The sequence below is a fragment of the Miscanthus floridulus genome, chromosome 5 (assembly GCF_019320115.1).
Source record: "Miscanthus floridulus cultivar M001 chromosome 5, ASM1932011v1, whole genome shotgun sequence".
NCBI lineage: Eukaryota > Viridiplantae > Streptophyta > Magnoliopsida > Poales > Poaceae > Miscanthus > Miscanthus floridulus.
The window spans coordinates 118,646,335-118,666,175 of NC_089584.1; the positions used below are offsets into that span (position 1 = coordinate 118,646,335).

The 19,841-nt window shown below is 42.9% G+C and overlaps 2 protein-coding genes across 2 annotated transcripts; one reads left to right on the forward strand and one right to left on the reverse strand.

The window, feature by feature from the left end:
• Positions 1 to 1,409: 1,409 nt before the first annotated feature.
• On the reverse strand, positions 1,410 to 2,782 carry LOC136455219 (uncharacterized). Its single transcript, XM_066455343.1, has 2 exons — positions 2,005 to 2,782; positions 1,410 to 1,837 (listed from the first exon to the last, which is right to left on the reverse strand). Exons 1-2 carry the CDS (start codon positions 2,780 to 2,782, stop codon positions 1,410 to 1,412), a joined length of 1,206 nt encoding a protein of 401 aa, XP_066311440.1.
• Positions 2,783 to 9,131: 6,349 nt separating this feature from the next.
• Positions 9,132 to 12,598, forward strand: LOC136453262 (basic leucine zipper 6-like). Its single transcript, XM_066453841.1, has 4 exons — positions 9,132 to 10,049; positions 10,194 to 10,284; positions 11,878 to 12,004; positions 12,190 to 12,598. The coding sequence occupies exons 1-4, from the start codon at positions 9,586 to 9,588 to the stop codon at positions 12,330 to 12,332; spliced, it is 825 nt and encodes a 274-aa protein (XP_066309938.1). The 5' UTR covers positions 9,132 to 9,585; the 3' UTR covers positions 12,333 to 12,598.
• Positions 12,599 to 19,841: the final 7,243 nt, after the last annotated feature.

Consider the following 19,841-nt stretch of genomic DNA (forward strand, 5'->3'; position numbering starts at 1 on the left):
AGTGTAATCATCCACAATCATAAATCTATATTTGTTTCCATCAATGCTAGTGTATGTGGTTGGTCCAAATAAATCCATGTGCAACAACTCAAATGCCTTAGATGTGCTCATCATGCTCCTTAGGATGTGTGTTACCAACTTGCTTTCTGGCTTGACATGCACTACAAAGCTTATCCTTCTCAAATGTGACATCTTTCAAGTCTCTAACTAAGTCATACTTGATCAACTTGTTCAATTGTTTGATTCCAATATGACCAAGCCTTCTATGCCATAACCAACCCATGCTAGACTTAGTGAGCAAACATATTGACAATTAAGCTTCACTAGCATTGAAATCAACCAAGTATAGATTCTCATATCTAAATCCTTTGAATATCAAGTTAGAACCATCTACACTTATGATCTCTACATCATCAACTCCAAATATGCACTTGAAACCAAGATCACAAAGTTGAGCTACCGACCATAGGTTGAAGTTCAAGCTCTCTACAAGTAGCACATTGGAAAAGCACAAAACATTGGATACTGCAATCTTACCAAGCCCTTTGACTTTGCCTTTGCCATTATCACCAAATGTTATACTATCAATCCCATTGTCATCATTTGAGTTGATTGAATTGAACATTCTTTAATCACCGGTCATGTGTTGTGTGCACCCACTATTAAGCACCCATTGCCTTTCTCCGGCTTTATAGTTTACCTACAAAAGAAAATCAATTCTTTTTAGGTACATAAACTTTCTTGGGTCCTTGAAGGTTAGTTACTAAGGTCTTTGGTACCTAAATAGCTTTCTTTTTTGAGCCCACAATAGGTGTACCAATAAACTTAGCCTTCACACCATTTACACTCTTGGTAACAAGAATCAAAACAAATTGAGGATACATTAGCATTGTTCTTATTCTTGTTCTTTATGTAAGATTACTCTAAATGGCCTACTTGCTTGCATCTTTTGCAAAACCAACCATTGCTCTTCACAAAGCTAGCTTTGGGAGTAGCAAAGGCCGTCTTGCCTTTCCTGAGGGTATATCCCAATCTCTCTTTGTTAAGAGAGAATCTTTGGCTACCCAAGTACTTTAGCAAGCGGGCCTCACCGCCATAGGCCTTGCCTAGGGCGTGAGTGAGCTCATCCACCTCTCTCTTGAGAGTCTTATTCTCAACCATTAGTGAGACATCACAAGTGAAACCATCACTAATAGTAGAGGTAGGAGTGGTAGCGGTGGTGGATGATGAGCTACAAGAAGGGTTAGTGGGAGCAACAACAATAGGTCCATTAAATGATTCTTCAATAATGTCACTTGTTATTCCCACATCACATGATACTATGACCCTTTCCTTATCTTGTTCAAGAAGCAAGGAGTGAGCCTTTTCAAGCTTGGTGTGAGCTTTGCCAAGCTTCTCATGGCCTTCCACTAGCCTCTCATGAGTAGCATTGAGCTCATCAAAGGATTGCTCAAGAGCACACTAAGCTTCTTTTGCAATTCTTTGCACTTCTTGCTTTTCTTATTAATTATTGAGTCGGCTTGTTCTAGCATGTTCATTAGTTGTTCATTTGAGAATTCATCATCATCACTATCATTTTCACTTTTACTGTCATCATTTTCACTCTCATCATATTTTACCTTGGAGCCCTTGACCATGAAGCATGATGGAGTGTCAAATAGTGAAGGATTGTTGTTGATAGCAATGCTTGCTAGAGCCTTCTTCTTGGATGCCTTGTCATCATCACTTGAATCATCATCAGTGAAGGCATCAATATCCCATGTGATAGCATAGGATCCACCCTTCTTCTTCTTCTTCTTCTTGAAGGTCATCTTCTTCTCTTTCTTCTCCTTCTTCTCTTTCTTATTCTTCTTCTTCTCATTATCCTCATTGTCACATTGTAGGGACAATCTGCTACAACATGATCGGGGCTCTTGCACTTGTAGCACAACCTCACATACTCCTTGTTTTTGAAGTGATCTCTTCTCTTTCTTGCATCATAGCCTTTCTTCTTCATCATTTTGCCAAACTTGCGCACAAAGAGAGCTAGTGCTTCATCATCACTATCATTATGAGAGCATTCTTCATCACTTAATTCTTTCTTCTTAGCCTTGCCCTTCCTCTTGTTCTTGGAGGATGAAGTGCCGACCTTGAATGCCACACTCTTCTTCTTCTTGTCTTCCTCCTTCACAATCTCTTCACCATCGCTATTGTATTGGTCCTCGATCATCACATCACCAAGCACCTCATTTGGAGTGACATCCTTCAATCCAACTCTAAAGATGATAGTTCTCTTGAATCTCTTTAGCAAACACATCAAGAACTTGTGAGAGAAGTCCACATACTTCACCTTCTCACCCAAACTCTTGAGATCATTGATGATGACTTGTAGCCTATAGAACATCTCCGGAATGGACTCATCATCCTTCATCTTGAAGTTTGATAGCTTTTCTTTGAGCATGTAGAGCTTAGCACTTTTTACCATTGAAGTGCCCTCATATGTTTCTTCTAGCCTCACCCAAACTTCACTTGCCTTCTCAAGATCTTTAATTTGCTCAAACACCTTTGAATCAATGTCATTGTATATTGGGTTGAGTGCCATAGTGTTGCATTGCTTGTTGATCTTGTCATTCTTGATGAGATTTGTAGGATCAATGATCACAAACTCATTCTCTACCACATCCCACACCTTGTCATTGATTGAACCAAGGTACATCTTTATCTTTCTCTTCAAATAATCAAAAGATGTGCCATCAAAGAACGGTGGTTTACCCTCAACATGGTTGAACACAATTTGAGTCATATTTTGTACCAAAGGTTGTTAAGCCTTGAAACAAATGGTGACCACAGCTCCGATACCACTTGAAAGGTCCTAATATGACTAGAGGAGGGTGAATAGCCTATTTAAAAATCTACAAACCAACTAGAGCAATTTGATTAGTATGACAAATAGCGAAATGCAAATTTGCTCTAGCTCTATAAGCGCTGCAAGCCACCTATCCAACAATTCTAGTTATTATAATCACTAGGCACACAATTGACTAAGTCACTACTCTCTAAGAGCTCTCACACTTGCTATACTAAAGAGCTCCACTAGATGAACTTAAACTATAAAATAAGCTCTCAATTCTAGCTACACTAAAGAGCTTGCTACAACTAGTTTGTGGAAATGTAAATAAGTGAGTAGGGTGATTATACCACCGCGTAGAGGAGTGAACCAATTACAAGATGAATACCAATTCAATCACCGGGAGAATACCAAAGGGCAAGAGACAATTAATTTTTCTCCCGAGGTTCACGTGCTTGTTGGCATGCTAGTCCCCGTTGTGTCAACCAACACTTGGAGGTTTAGCGGCTAAGAGATGTTGCATGAACCTCATCCACATAATTAGACACCGCAAGAACCTACCCATAAGTGAGGTAACTCAATGACACGAGCAATTTACTACAGCTACCTTGCGGTGCTTCGTCGGGGAAGGTGCAAGACCCCTCACAATCACCGGAGCCGGCCACAAACAATCACTAACACGTGCTGAAGCTCCTTCGCTGCTCCAAACCATCTAGGTGGCAGCAACCACCAAGAGTAACAAGAAATCCATAGCCACAACGATCCCCAAGTGCCACTAGATGCTCAAACATAATGCAAATGCACTTGGATCACTCCCAATGTCACTTTGGATGATCAAATCACAAGCTAGATGAGTGGGAGGCATGGGAGTATGCTCACAAGATGTATCAATAAGTTAGAGAGCCAAGAGAGTGATCAAGATCTGGCCACCACACTTTTATTGAGACCTAACAACTCAACTAGCCGTTATACCCCTTCACTCAGCTTGCTGCGAACTGACCAAACGTGTCTGGTGTGGCGACCGGACGTGTCTGGTCGCTGCGTCTGGTCAAAGCCGAGCAGCTACGTGTACCATGTAAATCAGTATAGCCGTTGGTGCCTAATGGCTCTTTCTGCACACACTGTCAGACATGATCGGACGCGACGCTAGGAAATGATCGGACGCTCTCTGGGTAGCGTCAGGTCAACTCCAGAGAGCTCCTAGAGCCACCCTAGAGTGACCGGACTTGTTCGGTATCGCTGACCGGACGCGCCCCCGCGTCAGGTCCTCACAACAGCATTCTTCGCCTCCTCTAACCGAACGCGACGCTCAGCGTCAGGTCACATGTTGCACAGAGCGTCCGGTCAACTCTGTGACAGCTTCTCACGTCAGGGTCAAATACTGGACGTGTCCGGTCTCTCCGAGACCAGCACTTTCAACACGTTTCTCAACACCCTTGTTTCTATGTGCCAACACCAAAGTGTCTCACCACTTGTGCATGTGTGTTAGCATTTTTCACACGCATTTTCAAGGGTTAATTGTCAGCACACTAGGTCTTAATGCATATGAATGGAATTCAATCACCTAGTGGCACTCGATAGACCGTTTAGCCAAAGATTTTCCCTCTTTATAGTACGACTATCGATCCTAAGTCACTCACATCATCTATGGTGTCTTGAGTGCAAAACAAAAACCTATCTTATACCTTTATCTTGATCTTTTTGGTTTTTATTTTTCTCTTTCTTATTTTTCAAGTTGAGCTTGATCATCATCAACCCATGTCCATATTCATCTCCATAGACCTCATCTTGCTCTATCACTTGGATTGGACCATCTTTTCTAATTCACACACTTAGATCAAAGGTTAGTCCTAGGTTTCATCAATTATCCAAAACCAAACTAGGGCTTTCAACAGAAGAGAAATTGAGTAGTTGACTACACACATAATCTAGAGTACGCATCAACCGGAGTAGGTGGGTGTAGTCGTTGTGGTGCAAGCCAAATTTACTGCAACTTTTTTAAACTAACTTCTTGCATCTTTACTCGGCTTGAGAGATGTTGCAAGCTACTCTCGTCAAAAAATATCATTCTCGCTTTTCAAAAAGATCAACATTCTAACTTTGCCAAGTAGGGATAGTGCCCAGCTGTCAGTGAGTCTACAAGGTGTAACGGGTCCGTACCTCTAATGAAAAAGTTTTCATGTAGCACGAACACAGAAACACGAAAGTACAGAAGAGAAGTTGAGTAGTTGACTACAAACGCAATATGCAATACACGTCTACCGGAGTAGGTGGGTACAGTCACTGCGCTGTAAGCCAAATTTACTACATCTTTTTAAAAACTAACTTACTGCATCTTTACTCAACTTGAGATGCTGCAAACTACTCTTGTCCAAAAAATATCATTCTCGCTTTTCAAAAAGATCAACAATCTAACTTTGCCAAGTATGGATAGTGCCCAGATGTCAGTGAGTCTATGAGATGTAACGGGTACGTGCCTCTAATAACAAGTTTCCCTATAGCACGAACACAGGAACGTGAAGGAACAGAAGAGAAGTTGAGTAGTTGACTACACACACAATCTGAAGTACGCGTCTACCGGAGTAGGTGGGTGTAGTCACTGTGGTGCAAGCCAAATTTTCTACATCTTTTTTAAACTAACTTACTGCATCTTTACTCGGCTTGAGATGTTGCAAGCCACTCTTGTCCAAAAAAATAGCATTCCCACTTTTCAAAAAGATCAACATTCTAACTTTGCCAAGTATGGATAGTGCCTAGCTGTTAGTGAGTCTATGAGGTGTAACGGGTCCGTACTTCTAATGAAAAAGTTTACCTGTAGCACAAACATAGGAACACGAAGGGACATAAGAGAAGTTGAGTAGTTGACTACACACGCAATCTGGAGTACGCGTCTACCGGAGTAGGTGGGTGTAGTCACTGCAGTGCAAGCCAAATTTACTACATCTGTTTGAACTAACTTACTGCATCTTTACTTAACTTGAGATGCTGCAAGCTACCCTCATCTAAAATAATATCATTCTCGCTTTTCAAAAAGATCACCATTCTACCTTTGATCAAATATATAATAAAATATTGATATTTTTTTTATACATAATGAATATCTTAGATCATTTAATATTTTCATAATAAATTTATTTAAAGATATACAAATGTTGTTAATATTTTCTACAAATTTAATCAAATTTAAGAATGTTTGGCCAACACGAATCACATAACAATTCTTTTTATGGGATGAAGGGATTTTTTTTTATAATTCCTAACTAGTTACAGTTGTAGGATCTGAGAGAACACACACTCACACCCCTACACACATATCAAGACCTACGACTATACGTGGCTTGAAGATCACATCTCTAGTGAGATCAACTACACGTGGCTTGAAGATCACGTCTCGACAGAGTCACACAGGGCTTCGTATACGACGAGCATGTCATTCTAACCCATTACACCACGCGAGGAGATAAATCTTGGGGGCATGCTCCGGTGAGACACCGGCTAATTCCAACCGGAATAGAACGCTGGTGGGTGAAATGGAAACCACCGCTCCACCACTAGGCTATCAGCCTGTCCTCGATGCCACAAGGTATTGATGCTTCACTCACGTCCTTGCTATATCTGTCCATAAGGCCAATCTCACTAGGGAGTTTCGTCGCGTTGTTTTCAAGACAGTCATGTCATATAAAATGAAATAAAATAAAATAAAATACGGATGAAACATCTACTCTCAATGGAGAGTTTCATTGTATTGTTTCATAGACATTTAATTTCATTACTCATAGAAAGTTGGTAATCATGCCAAGAGAGTCCCATGAAACTCACTTCTTCTCTCTGTTTTTAGAAACGTTGCCACATCATCAAAGCAGTTATGTGGCGGCCTATTAATTTCATAACTCATAAAGAAGAAGCTCACTAAAATAAATACTAATAGGAACCATTATTATCATCGTAATATGAATCTAGTAGTTAATGAATCAAGATCATTTGTACTCATGGTCATTTTAGGGCCTGTTTGGATGGACTAGAACTAACAACTAGTCCTATTAACTGGACTAGTGAACTAACAACTAATTCATGACTAGTGAACTAACAATTAGTTCGTCTGTTTAGATGCTTAGGGACTAAAAATTAGTCAACCAGTTGTTAGTTCGATTGATTCAAAAAGGCCTTATACAGGCATCGGCATATTGGCATAATGGCATAATAAACACTAGTATACGTTTGTGTCAATATCAAGGGCTTGTAATGACTTCGTTAATGGTAAGGTTGATTAATAACAGCACAAACACAAATTTAAACTAGAAATATAATATCCTTACCATTCTCATGGCAACAAATTCACAAATACATAAAAAAGGGACTTTCAACTTAAAACTTGACATTCAAAATATGTTTTTAGTTCTCCAAATTTTTCATTTTGACCATACTCTAAACTCTGAAGTGGCGGAAAGAGTATCAACAGTACTTCCTCCATATGAAATATAGTTCACTTTACTTTTGTTTTAATTCAAAAATATCTAATTTTTGGCTTAGTTTTTTAAAAAGTATATTAACATCCACAGGTTTTAAAAAATGCGTCATCAAGACTTACTTCATAAAGAATTTAATGAACTAACTTGATGTTTAATTACAAAAGCATCTAGTTATGGTGCAGTTTTCTATATGTTTAATTAGAAATTAGAAAATCTTAATATACCGTAAGTAAAACTAAAGTGAACTAACTTGGATTGGTGGGAATACATATAACCATGTTCACCCATCATTCCTTTACCTTTCCTCATTTCTATTCTATCTGCGCAAGCCATGCGCCAAAGCTAAAACTAGAGTACTAATGGCCCTGCTCAGCTCCACGACTTTGGCGTACTGTATCTTATGCAAGTAGCTCGACAAATCAGACAGAATTAACTTACGGAGTACTCCCTCCTTCTCGTAAAAAGTGCCATTCTCCTTTCCCATAGCGACTCTTAATCAATATATTAAAAATATTCACATTTATATAAAAAAAATATCTTTTTCATAATAAAGAAGTTATTAAAATTTAACTCTGACTAAATATATATTAAAAATATTAACATTTATGATACATAATTACGATGTTGGTGGATATATTTGACATAGATCGTTGAATATATTTTTATAATAAATTTATTTGAAGATATAAATATTGTTAATATTTTCTATAAATTTAGTTAAACTTAACAAAGTTGGACCAGCGCTGGTCTTGTAACGACTTTTTTATGGGACGAAGTAGTACGTAGCAGTAGCACAACATCCGTGCGTAGGCTTTCAGAAACGCGGGGAAATGGTATCTCCACGTCTCTGACGCAGTTTGATTAATCAAGAAGCTAAGAATGGCGTGGGTAGATTAAAAAGCGCATATATACAGTACAGAGCCCGAGCGGCGAGCCGGCGAGGAGCAAGACGGATACGGTTAGATCTCTGATCCCTAGGGGATTTGCGAACATGCTGCTGTCTGACGGAACGATACGATCGAGCTTGCAGTGGTTTCTGGGCGCAAAAGCTTCCACGAAAGGGTCCGTACGTTGTTTATTCCGTAGATCTCTGACACGGTAAAGTGCGCCGCAACCGCAGCGCAAACTCCATCTGACGAGAGGGATCAGGGATGCAAGTGAGCCATGGGCGCGCGCGCCTCCAACCTCCAGGCGAGGCCACGACGAGGACCCGAATCGTTTGCTTATTCTACCGGCAGGCACTCACCACGCAGCTCCGTCCATCTCCGCCGGCCGCCGCCCCAATTCACCTCCCGCATGAAGAATCACCTGCTCACACCGCTCACCACTCACCACCAAACAAATCAAGCCGGTCATCACTCGATCGGCCATGGTACGTGGTCCAGGGCGCATCCTCGTGACACGCCCTGCATGAAAACGAAGCGCGTGTCCCGGCATGTGATCAACAACAACGACATGTAATCGCTCTCCCCTGCTAATTGCCTAATCGTTTCGAGACGCTTAAATAATCGCTATGGGTTTCAAGTACCGGCGGCATCACACGACACGATCCCCCACCCGTGCTACGCACCGCGCGCGGTCGTTGGTGACAGTGAATATGCGGCCATTTTTGGGCGACAACGACCGGTAGCTGATCCATTTCTAGCGCCCGCAGTCTCGCCACGCTCGCCCAAGCAGCAAGACGCGAGCGGTGGATCCGCGGGCGGCCGCCGGGCGCAGCGCACGGGTCCGGGCGCGGCGGCCGCCGGGTGGACAGCGGCACGTGGACGGGGGCGATTCCCTGCCCACCTACATAACTGCCTGCCTCGGCTCGATCGGCGCCTCGAGGCCTCGCCTGCCCCTTTTCAGCTTTCGCTGCCACTTGAAACGGACGAGCCGCCGACACCACCACCAACTTCCCGCGCTAGCTACGCGTAGGCGTAGCGCACTCCACTCCACTGGATCGCCCTCGCTCTCGCTCGCTCGCTCCAGGAGCAGGGAAGGAGCTATAGCTGGCGCAGGCTGTCCTCATGTTCCAAAAGTCTCGTCCCATGTGACCCTCCAATTCCAATTCACATCCGTCTCCGTCCCCTCGCCCACGCCCCGGCACAAGCTACCCGGGGGCCAGGACGGTGGTGCCGTGCCTCGTAGCAGCTACTGCACCACTAGCTATAAAACTAAGCTCCAGGCGCCGGCGCCCATCGCAAGATCGAGCTAGCGAGCGAGCACGCACTGCTGGCCGGCGCGGGCTACGATACGATCGAGAGCCGCCGTGCACATTGTTCGCGCGCGCGAAGGGCCGACGGGTGCATGGCGCAGCTGCCGCCCAGGATCCCGACCGCGGTGCACCACTGGCCGGAGGGGGGCCAGCACGGCGCGGCGGCGGCGTGGGCCGATGACTTCGCCGAGTTCGCGGCGTCGCGGCGGGGCGCGCACCGGAGGTCGCTGAGCGACTCGGTCGCCTTCGTCGAGGTGGCGCCCGCGGCCGGCGAGTTCGACAGGCTCGACGACGACCAGCTCATGTCCATGTTCCCCGACGAGGCCGCCGGCGGCGGCGGGTCGTCCGCGCCGGGGTCCGAGAACGGCGGCAGCAGCGACAGCGACGGCGATAAGCGTGTCGGCGGTGCCCCGGCGGGAGGCACCACCACCGGCAACGGCAATGCCTGCGACGGCGAGCAGAACGAAGCCGCGGGCGACGCACAGGCGCCGGCGACGACGGGGCAAGCTGCCGCCGCCTCCACGGAGCTGATCCAGGACCCCAAGAGGGTGAAGAGGTGAGTGAGCCCGACCGATCGAGCTCACCATGCATGCATTGCATGTATGCGCCTTGTGGGCAGGCAAATAATGCCGTTCTGCGAGCAATCCATCTTGATCTGTAGACTGAAACCGGCTTTGCTTGCGCGGAAATTCTCTGCTAGGATCCTTGCCAATCGGCAGTCAGCTCAGAGGTCGCGGGTGAGGAAGTTGCAGTACATCTCCGAGCTCGAGCGCAGCGTCACGGCACTGCAGGTATACAGAATTACTATATCAATTGTATGAAACCTCTACAATTCTTACTCAGCGTAAATAAACCAATGCTAGCATACATAATGCACAAGAATTCTAGCTTCAGCGTAAACACTTGCATGCATAATGCACAAGAATTTGGCACCTCCGATCCGTCAAATGTACTCGATCGATATAGGCATGCGTGGACAGAACTGCATATGCCCCCCAATTTCAAAATTGCGCAAGGGATTACATGTGCAATTGTGTAAACACAATTTGCCACAGCTCCGTCAACGTACCCGATCGACAAAGGCAGGCATGATGCATTTGCTGCATTCATGCTGTGGAACAAAGTGGTCTGAAACTCTCTCATTAGATGATGGAAGGTTTAGTTCGAGATGAGATGTTTTTTTGGTCTCTGCACACCAAGAAATTCTGATAGATCCAGCCATTCTATATTTAGAGTGTTCGGCTAAACTGGATTATTTACTGTTTATACTAAAAAATACTGTTCATGATGTAAAAACACTATTTCGACTAAAAAAAGAGAACAAGCCGGCTGACCCGCCAGGCTAAAGTCAAGAAAGAAAGGAGAAAAACTGCACAGAAAAAAAGTTGTGCACCAATCACCAAGCAACACCGATTCTCAAACCCAGAGACCTACTTCTAGGACATGCATGCTCACTTGATGCACCAGAGGGAGGCGGCGATTAACTTGTCATCTCAGCACATGCATAGCATAGCCAACAGCTAGGTAGATAGATTCATAGATAGATAGATCGGCAGCAGCGGCAGCACAGGCTGGATAGCAATAGCAACAGCGTCGCAAGTGATGCACCCATGTGCATGTGCGTGCAGTAACCAGCCGGGATGGATCATGGAAGCAAAGCAATAGGCGCTAGCTCTATCGTCCTCCCGTGTCCCGTGCATGCACGCCGATGTCTTTACCCGACCTGGAGCGCGGTACCAACCCCACGTAGTGCCATGATCCAAGTGCACATGCCTCTGCAATCTGCATCACTGCATGGCCTGGTGGTGGTCCCTGCGTGGCCTGTGGCTGCTCGACCGATCCATCGATCGATCAATTCGCATGCAACAAGCTGGTAGAACACGAGCCTTGCCTCCTTGCGCAAGATCCGGTTGGTTGGTTGGTTAATTAGTGTCACTAGTGGCATTTAGCAATTCGCATGGCCTTTATGCTTGGATGAATACATATAAAATAGTTAATAGCAATGGGGTCTCGAAGCAGTAGTGTTCTTTATTCATTGCTGCACATGGCGCTAGCTAGGTACAGATTAAAGGTTCCGCAGTTGTCCGGTTCTCTGTTAACTTGCCGTGGCCGTACGCTGAGCTTGTTCCAGAAGAGAGAAGACCAGAAGACTGGATTCAGCTTAGGCTTAGGCTGCACATGTGCTGAACCTGAAGCCAAGGGGAAAATTTGGACCAATCCGTGAACAAGCAAGTAGTTTTCATTTTTGGAAAGCAGAAAGGAGCTGATGGTCCTTTAATTTCGATCGACAACAGTTTCGTGTCTGAATTTCGTCGAAGTTGCTTGCTTGCTCTGATCTGCTAGAAGTTGTAAATCGATCGTTTGTTTGCTTGCTTGCTCTGCAGAACGAGGTGTCCGTGCTGTCTCCTCGCGTGGCATTTCTGGATCAACAGCGGACCATACTGACCGTCGGCAACAGCCACCTCAAGCAGCGGATCGCAGCTCTTGCTCAGGACAAGATTTTCAAGGATGGTAAGTGCGTATCATGCTTTACTTAGGGCAGACGATCATAATTTAGCGGCACTACGAGTCGTTCATATATAAATTCTTCGTGGGCTAATGATTCCTACCACAGTACCACTGAGAAGGATAGGGGATATGGATTTATTCATCATGCTTCAACGAACATCACTGAGTATATACATACCTTTCTTCAGCTCATCAAGAGGCGTTAAAGAAGGAGATCGAGAGGCTGCGCCAGGTCTACGAGCAGCAGAACCTCAAGATGTCAGCCGGCGCTGATGCTTCTGACCACGGGCCGCCGCCACCGGTGCGCGCAGAGAAAGAGCTCATGAGCTAATCCATGACTGTCCGCTGTGCAGTCCGCCGTATCATTAACATGGAGGGAACATTGCATCATGATTTCTTTTTTCAGATTCTGTGGATGTTTTCTTCTTTTTTTCTTCTTCTGATTCTTCCATTGACATGTGCATTAATTCTCTTTGTATGTTAATTTGGATTTGGTTTACTGTGCAAATTGTGGTAAAGTCATCAGGGAAACTGATCTGTCATGTAAATCATTTTTGAAGCATTACATCTCTGGAAATCTGGATAGCTATTGATTTTTGTATGGTCTTTCTTTATTTTTTTTTCTTTGGTGTGATCAGATATCTTGATATTGGCAGGTCCAATGTAATTAAATTAGCAATGTGGCCCAAGTAAATAGCGTCGTTACATACTAACATTTGGATCCGAGTTTTTTAACTTGAAATTGTTTTTGCAACTATTTTTTTATTTGTTTGGTTATACTCTCTCTGCCTCACTCACAATGATTAGCATATTCCGTACTGGGAAAAAATTACTTTTACAAATTTCCACCAACAATTATTCAAATTATATAAAATTCTAAAACATAAAACTTGCATCAATAGATTTATATTCAAAGTGCCTAGAGTCTAAGATAATATTGAACTTTTAGCAAATGATAACATATTGTAAGAGAAATTAAGGGTCAACATCTATTTTGTACAACTTTTTCAAGATCAAAATATGATTATCATTCAAATTTTGTTTTTAAATTACCCACACTTGTCATTATGAAAGATAATATAAAGTATCTCCTTTAATTTATATCTAAATTACCCACATTTGTTGCTACAAAAAGTAAAATAAAATATTCATCAAATTTACATCTAGATTATCTATGTAAGCTACTATATATGAAAAAAAGCAAATAATATTAAGTATACTAATATATGTTCAAATTACCCGCTTTTACCACTATTAAATTCAAAATAAACATAAATACTATATGTCACTATGTATACCAAGTATACATGAATACCATAGTGACAAATATTAAAATCGTATGCCATTAAATTTTATAAGTTGTTACTTTAGACAAGTTCATATATTTTAACCGAAACATTTTGACATATAAATACTTGTAGTTTGTCTATAAACTTTCCTTTTTATATAGAAATACTATAACACATATAGTTATTTTGGTATAGAAAATTTAACATGTAAAGTGTCGTGCCATAGACTAAACAAGTTGTCGGTACAGAAAGTGACCAACACATAAATATTTGTAGTTTTACCGTACGTTGTGATCGAAGGTGGCCTAGCACTCAATGACACAAGGTTTATACTGGTTTAGGCAACGTGCCCTACGTCCAGTTTGAGTCGGTCGGTGACTTTATTCCTGAACCTAGGTGCTCGAAGTTTGCTGTGGGGTTACAAACGGAAGAGAGAAAGATGGAGGGTAAAAGAGGTCCTGTCGGACTCTGGTCTGAAGGGCCGAGAGTGACGGGAGCTCCGCTATGTGCTTAGTATTTGAGCGTGTGCTTGAGGTTTGAACCTAGTGGTTCTGTTGTGGCGCGTGAATGAACTGATCGATCCCCTTGTTGGGAGAGGGCACATCCCCTTTTATAGATGAAGGGGACGGCCTTATAAGTGAGAGAGATAGTACGAATGTTACTAAGTGGGTGTTTTGTTCTTTAGTCGCTCCTAAAATTCATGTCACATCGAATGTTTAGATACTAATAAGGAGCATTAAATATAGATTAATTACAAAACCAATTACATAGATGAAGGCTAATTTGCGAGATAATTTTTTTAAGCCCAATTAATCTGTCATTAGCACATGTTTACTGTAGCACCACGTTGTCAAATCATAGACTAATTAAGCTTAAAAGATTCGTCTCGTAAATTAGTCGCAAGTTGTGCAATTAATTTTGTAATTAGTCTATATTTAATACTCCACGCATGTGTCCAAACATTCGATGTGACAGGAACTTTAGGAGCGCCTAAAGAACTAAACAGGGCCTAAATCTTGTTTGTAACAGAACTGACCAAATTATAAGAACGTAAGTACAAAAACAATCACCGAAGTGGTTAAATTCCTGTACTTAAGCTCCCATAATCCCGGTAGTCCAGAAACCACGAAGGATTTCAAACAACTCTCGACATATAAACCAAGACCGTAGTGATTCAACACAACACATCATTCGTTACAACATTTCACAAGTGACATTCGGATTACATCCATCAGAGTTCAAATAAAATATTACAAACCAAGTTCAAATTTGCGGAAGCAACATAGTTTAGTACATAACTTCATAGTTTCAAATACATTGCCAGATCTTAGTCATGTTCCACAAAAGCATCATCAGGTACGAGAACTAGGAGAGACCACGCCCAACGGTCTAGTCTTCATCCCCAGCCGGGAGAAGGCAATACTTGCAGCAACCAAAGTAGAACTAGTCATCTGCAGCAGGTGGGAGATAAACCCTGAGTACGAGAAGGTACTCAGCTAGACTTACCCGTCAAAACCAGAAATAAAGGACACCAAGGGTCATGCAAGGCTTATGAGGTGGGCTAGCTTGACATAGTTGCATAAAAGAGCTTATGAATATAGTGACCAATTTAAACTTAGCATCAAGTTTATCATCATTTATCTGTCCACTAGATTAGCACCTGTACTAGAGCACTCACTTATGAGGAGCAAACAATATTAACCATAGCAGGTATAATAAGGCTGTCATCATCATATCATTATTTCTGAACCATTATGTTATTTAGTGTATCTACTTTAGAGATAAGCCCGTCAAGTTCTCACTAACCGGTAGAGACGGCGACTCGAATCGAATTATAACTCAGCTGAGGGGGTATTCCTAACTCTCACCCTGGCATACTTTGCAAGGGTAGCCGTGGGTCACCTTTGAGACAACTCAGGAACCAAATTCGCGGGTTCGATCAGCGCCAGCACTCTCAGGGATTACCCTTCTGCCAGGATAATTAGGACTTTTAAATCACCTATCCTTGGACTCACGCCTACGGCTCCCTTCCGAGGCGTACTTTATACTTATCGACTCCCAGCCTGAGGTGAGCTACTCGGCTTCGTGGTCGGTCTCCAGACCCGGCCAACTAAGAGAGAGGCATGCGTTCAACATGAACAGGAAAGGCTCCAAGATTCGTTTCTTAAGCGACACAGACGGAGTCACTACCAACCGGCAAGCCTCCGCCCGGTCTTTATTTCAAATTAAGACAAGTTCTTTTCCACGATAGCAAATATAGCCAACCATGCCATATGTATATCCCTATATCTCGTAGGTGACAGGAAATCACCTGACTTTTACCGCGTTTAAGCAGGGCTAAGCACTACACGAGCCTGAGCTATATAGGATTCAGTGTATTAATATCTGAACAAGGATTGGATAACCAATGCAGCAAGTGTTTGCATCCAACACCTAAACTTAATGCAACAATATATATATGTAACAATAATACTTTAACTGCATTTCGGAAATTAGGAGGCTTAATATGCTCCGGGGCTTGCCTTTCACAAAGTTGCACGGACGGTGATCCGAGCACTCAACGGTGACCTCGTCTGGCACTTCTCCCGAGGGCTGCACCTCCTGAACCTCCGGTGTTGGCTGCTCCCCGCTCGGTTCCTCGAATTCTAGCAGTGTCACTCCTTCCGGTACACCTATTGTATGCCGATGCACAAGATAAATATCATGGATGCATAAGGAATGACATGATGCTCATGATGAATGGATCATAGTAAGTGTTTAACGAAAACATCAGTGGACACTCGTTTACCGATTAAGAACAGCTCTATTCAAATCACTTTAAAACATGTATCTAACTTAACTTGAAGAACAAGATCAACTTACCTAACTTGCATAACCTAAGATAAAGATGCTCATCTTCAGTTAAAGGCCTAACACCTAGGAACATTACCACAAGCTTAGGAATAGTAAAGGCATAATTAAATCAACAGTTAAGGTTTTATATGCAAACGAGCAGTTCCTTAATTCAATCACAACAAGAGTTCTACAATTTCAAATGCCTTGCAAGAGGACATTCTGAAAAGCTTATGAAATTCTCTATAATTCATTTTTAAACATCAAAGCATGATTCTTACGTTAACCAAATCCAATTCAAGTAAACATAGAATCTGTCCAGAAATGGCAGGTTTACTAAATTAAATATTTAGTGATGATGCAAAAGCATACTTGGACCAAACCAAGTTTACCAACTTGTTGTGCATACCAGAGGAACATCAGAAAGTATAGTGCCAACTTCTAAATAAATTATTTAATGTCCTTTTCTAATTTATTTAGTTAATTAGGTGATTAAAGCAACATATAGTAAAACTGTACAGAAAAATCTACAAAAATTACAGTAGCTACCTCATGCTTTACAAAGACTACCATAAAAATTTCAAAGCCATTGGACAAGAAGAACTTGCTGTATCAAAAATAACAGATGGCAGATCTATTTCTAGCATAATTAGGAAACCCTATTGAAATGTGTCAAGCAATAGATTTCATATTTTTCCTAGTATCATTCTAGCATAAGAATAGCACTCACCAAATTTTACCTTTATTGGATCTATAGAAAAATTATGAAAATTCACACAAGATCCATCCATGCAAACAAGAGAATTACCTAACTCTTACCTACAGTGTCCAAAATGTATTAAAATTTTACTACAAGCTATTCATGATATGAGCAGTACACCACAAAAATTTCATGCCATTTGGAGCTACACAGAAAAAAATATAATTACCCCTATTTTCCACATGATTAAAAGAGATAATTAGCAACTCCATTTTTCATAATAGAACATGGCATAAATTATATTTTTAATATAAACTAGACATTACCAGGAACTCAACAAAATTGGAACCACATCATTTGGATGTACCAACCAAGAGATATACATTTTTGAATATGTACTCAAATATGTGAAAAAGAATAAAACAAAATAAAATGGAAACCTAACCAACTACTGCTGGGCCGGCCCGAAAAGACACGGCGGCCCACGACACGTGCGCGTCAGCACTCAGCGTGGCCCAGAAACGGCGCGGCCCATGGTCGGCTCCCGCCTGCGCGCGGCTGTTAACGAGCGGGCCCCGTAAGTCAGAGAGACAAACAGGGGAGGAAGAAGAACGACAGCGGTAGCCTGTCGCTGGTGGCAGCTCCGGTGAGGCCATCGATACCAGCGTGTTCACCTCACCCATGCGCACCTAGGGGTACCATCAATTACGGCTATTACGGTGGCTAGGGGGAATGGCGACGGCCATGGCGGCGCACGGCTGCGGGTTGGCCAGCTCCGGTGAGGTCCGGCCCCGTAGAGCGCAGCTAAGCTCGGTACGAGCTTCAGGAGGCCACTACCATGCTACCCAAGCAAAGAGAAGGGGAGGGGAAAGCCTCGGTGGTAGTTGGCCGCGTGGAGCGCCAACTTCGGCGAGGTCCCATCATGGCGGCGGTGGTGGAAACAGCAAATGCGCCCTTACCAAGACCTAATCGGCACGGCTAAGAGGTGGAGGAGGTTGAGGAGAACACGATAGGGCTATTGACGAGCTGGCCGGTGCATTTTTGTGGTGGCGAGCGAGCTAGGCAACAGTGAAGCTCAGTCGGCAATGGCGAAGCTACTACGGCTCTGTTGCTGCGCGCGGTGGAGGCGAAGGAATGGAGAAAATGGGCTATGAATCGGTCGGCAGGCGCATGGGGTGCTCATGTCGTGGCCAGTCGTGCCAGGGCGTCCGTGGCGCGATCAGGCGACCGGCGATGCGTGGCGTACACGCGGCCATCGAACCCTGAACATGTCGAACACTGTAGCTTGTCTGAACTCGATTCAGTTTTCAAATGAACCAACTGACAGGCGAAGTTGATAGCATTGGATCTCTTAGACTGTGATGAATCAGTGGAAGTAATGTATATAAAAGTTGTAGAGCTATGGTAGGGCTACAACTTTGATTTAGAAATCAACAACTAATTCTCCCTGGATCATGAGTTGTATCAAGCCAAAGTTGGCTCGATCCAACTAGAATGGTATTTATGACTTAGAAAATTTTCTAAGTATGAAATCAGCAGGGAAACCTGACTTGTGGGTCCTGTTTGAGTATGTTCTAGCCATTTTCATGAGATGGTCATATTGAGACTTTTGTTCCTTGATAAATTGGCTACAACTTTGGTAAAGGGTGCACATCCATGCAAGGTCTCTAGGTTGGACTTTTGAATCAGTCAAATAGTGTCACTCTAGAGGTCATCCTAAGTCAAACCTCCACCTAGAGGGCAATTTAGTCATTTTGGTCCACATGAACAATGTCCCATCAATTTCCCTAAGTGTATTTAAGGTGTATTAGACCATAATTAACCACTCTACACAAGTGCTACACTAACTTCTAAGTATCACATGTGATGAAACAACAAAACACTCAATTTACCCTAATGTTGCAAATCCATGTTTCATATGTTTCATGACTTTGTTGCAATTTTATACTTATCAAATTACACTACCAAGTTGCCATGTTTCAAGGTAAGAGAAACTCATGTTGCATTCACATGTTGCATCACTACCATTCACAAACAATCAAGTATGAAACAAACATAATTGAGAATGTTGCATATGCATATTTCAGTAACAATGGCATGATGAGATAGATGATGCACTTATTTATGAAATGAGATGTAATTTTGTAGGAGCCAAACACCTAGGGTGTTACGTTGTTGCCCACGCCGACGGGTACCAGATAATGGTAGGCGTCCACAATACTGTTTAATGTCAGATGCACGTGGAAGATTGCGTCATCTTCTTCTGGTATGGCAGACGTCGGTGTCTGTGTAGGGTCAAGATGACGACTAGAGGGGGGGTGAATAGTCATTTCTAAAACTTAATCGCGTCGGCTAACCGAAACAAGTGTGGAATTAAAATTATCGGTCTAGCCAAGACTACACCCCTCTATCTATGTTCTCTAGCACCCTGCAAATATCCTAATTAAGCAACAAAGGTGTCAGACTAACTAGAGCTCACCTAACCAATTCTAGGAACAAGGTCATACAACCTACGCCACTAGTATTTCAAGCAATGAGGAAGCTCCTACACATATTAGTAAGAAAAAGCACAAAAGCCAACTAAGCTCACTAGCAATGCTCAATAACAAGGCAACCAATATGAAATTAGAGAGCGTAAATACTTAGCTACACAAACTAAGCAAAGTGACTAACAAAGTTACACAAACCAAATGAGCTACGCAAAGGAGCTACTTCTATGCTACACAAGCAAGATGGTAACTAGTGAGCTACACAAGCTAACTAATTACAAGAGCAACTATACAAGCACAATATATATAAAAGTAATCACAAGTTTATGTAAGGGGATTGCAAACCAACGGAAAGAATAAGGTTGACACGGTGATTTTCTCCCGAGGTTCACGTGCTTGCCAACACGCTATGTCCCTGTTGTGTCGACCGCTCACTTAGTGATTCGGCGACTAATTGGCATCACCCGCCAAGCCCGCACGTCGGGCACCACAAGAACCTATCCAAAAAGTGAGGGTGGCTCAATAACACG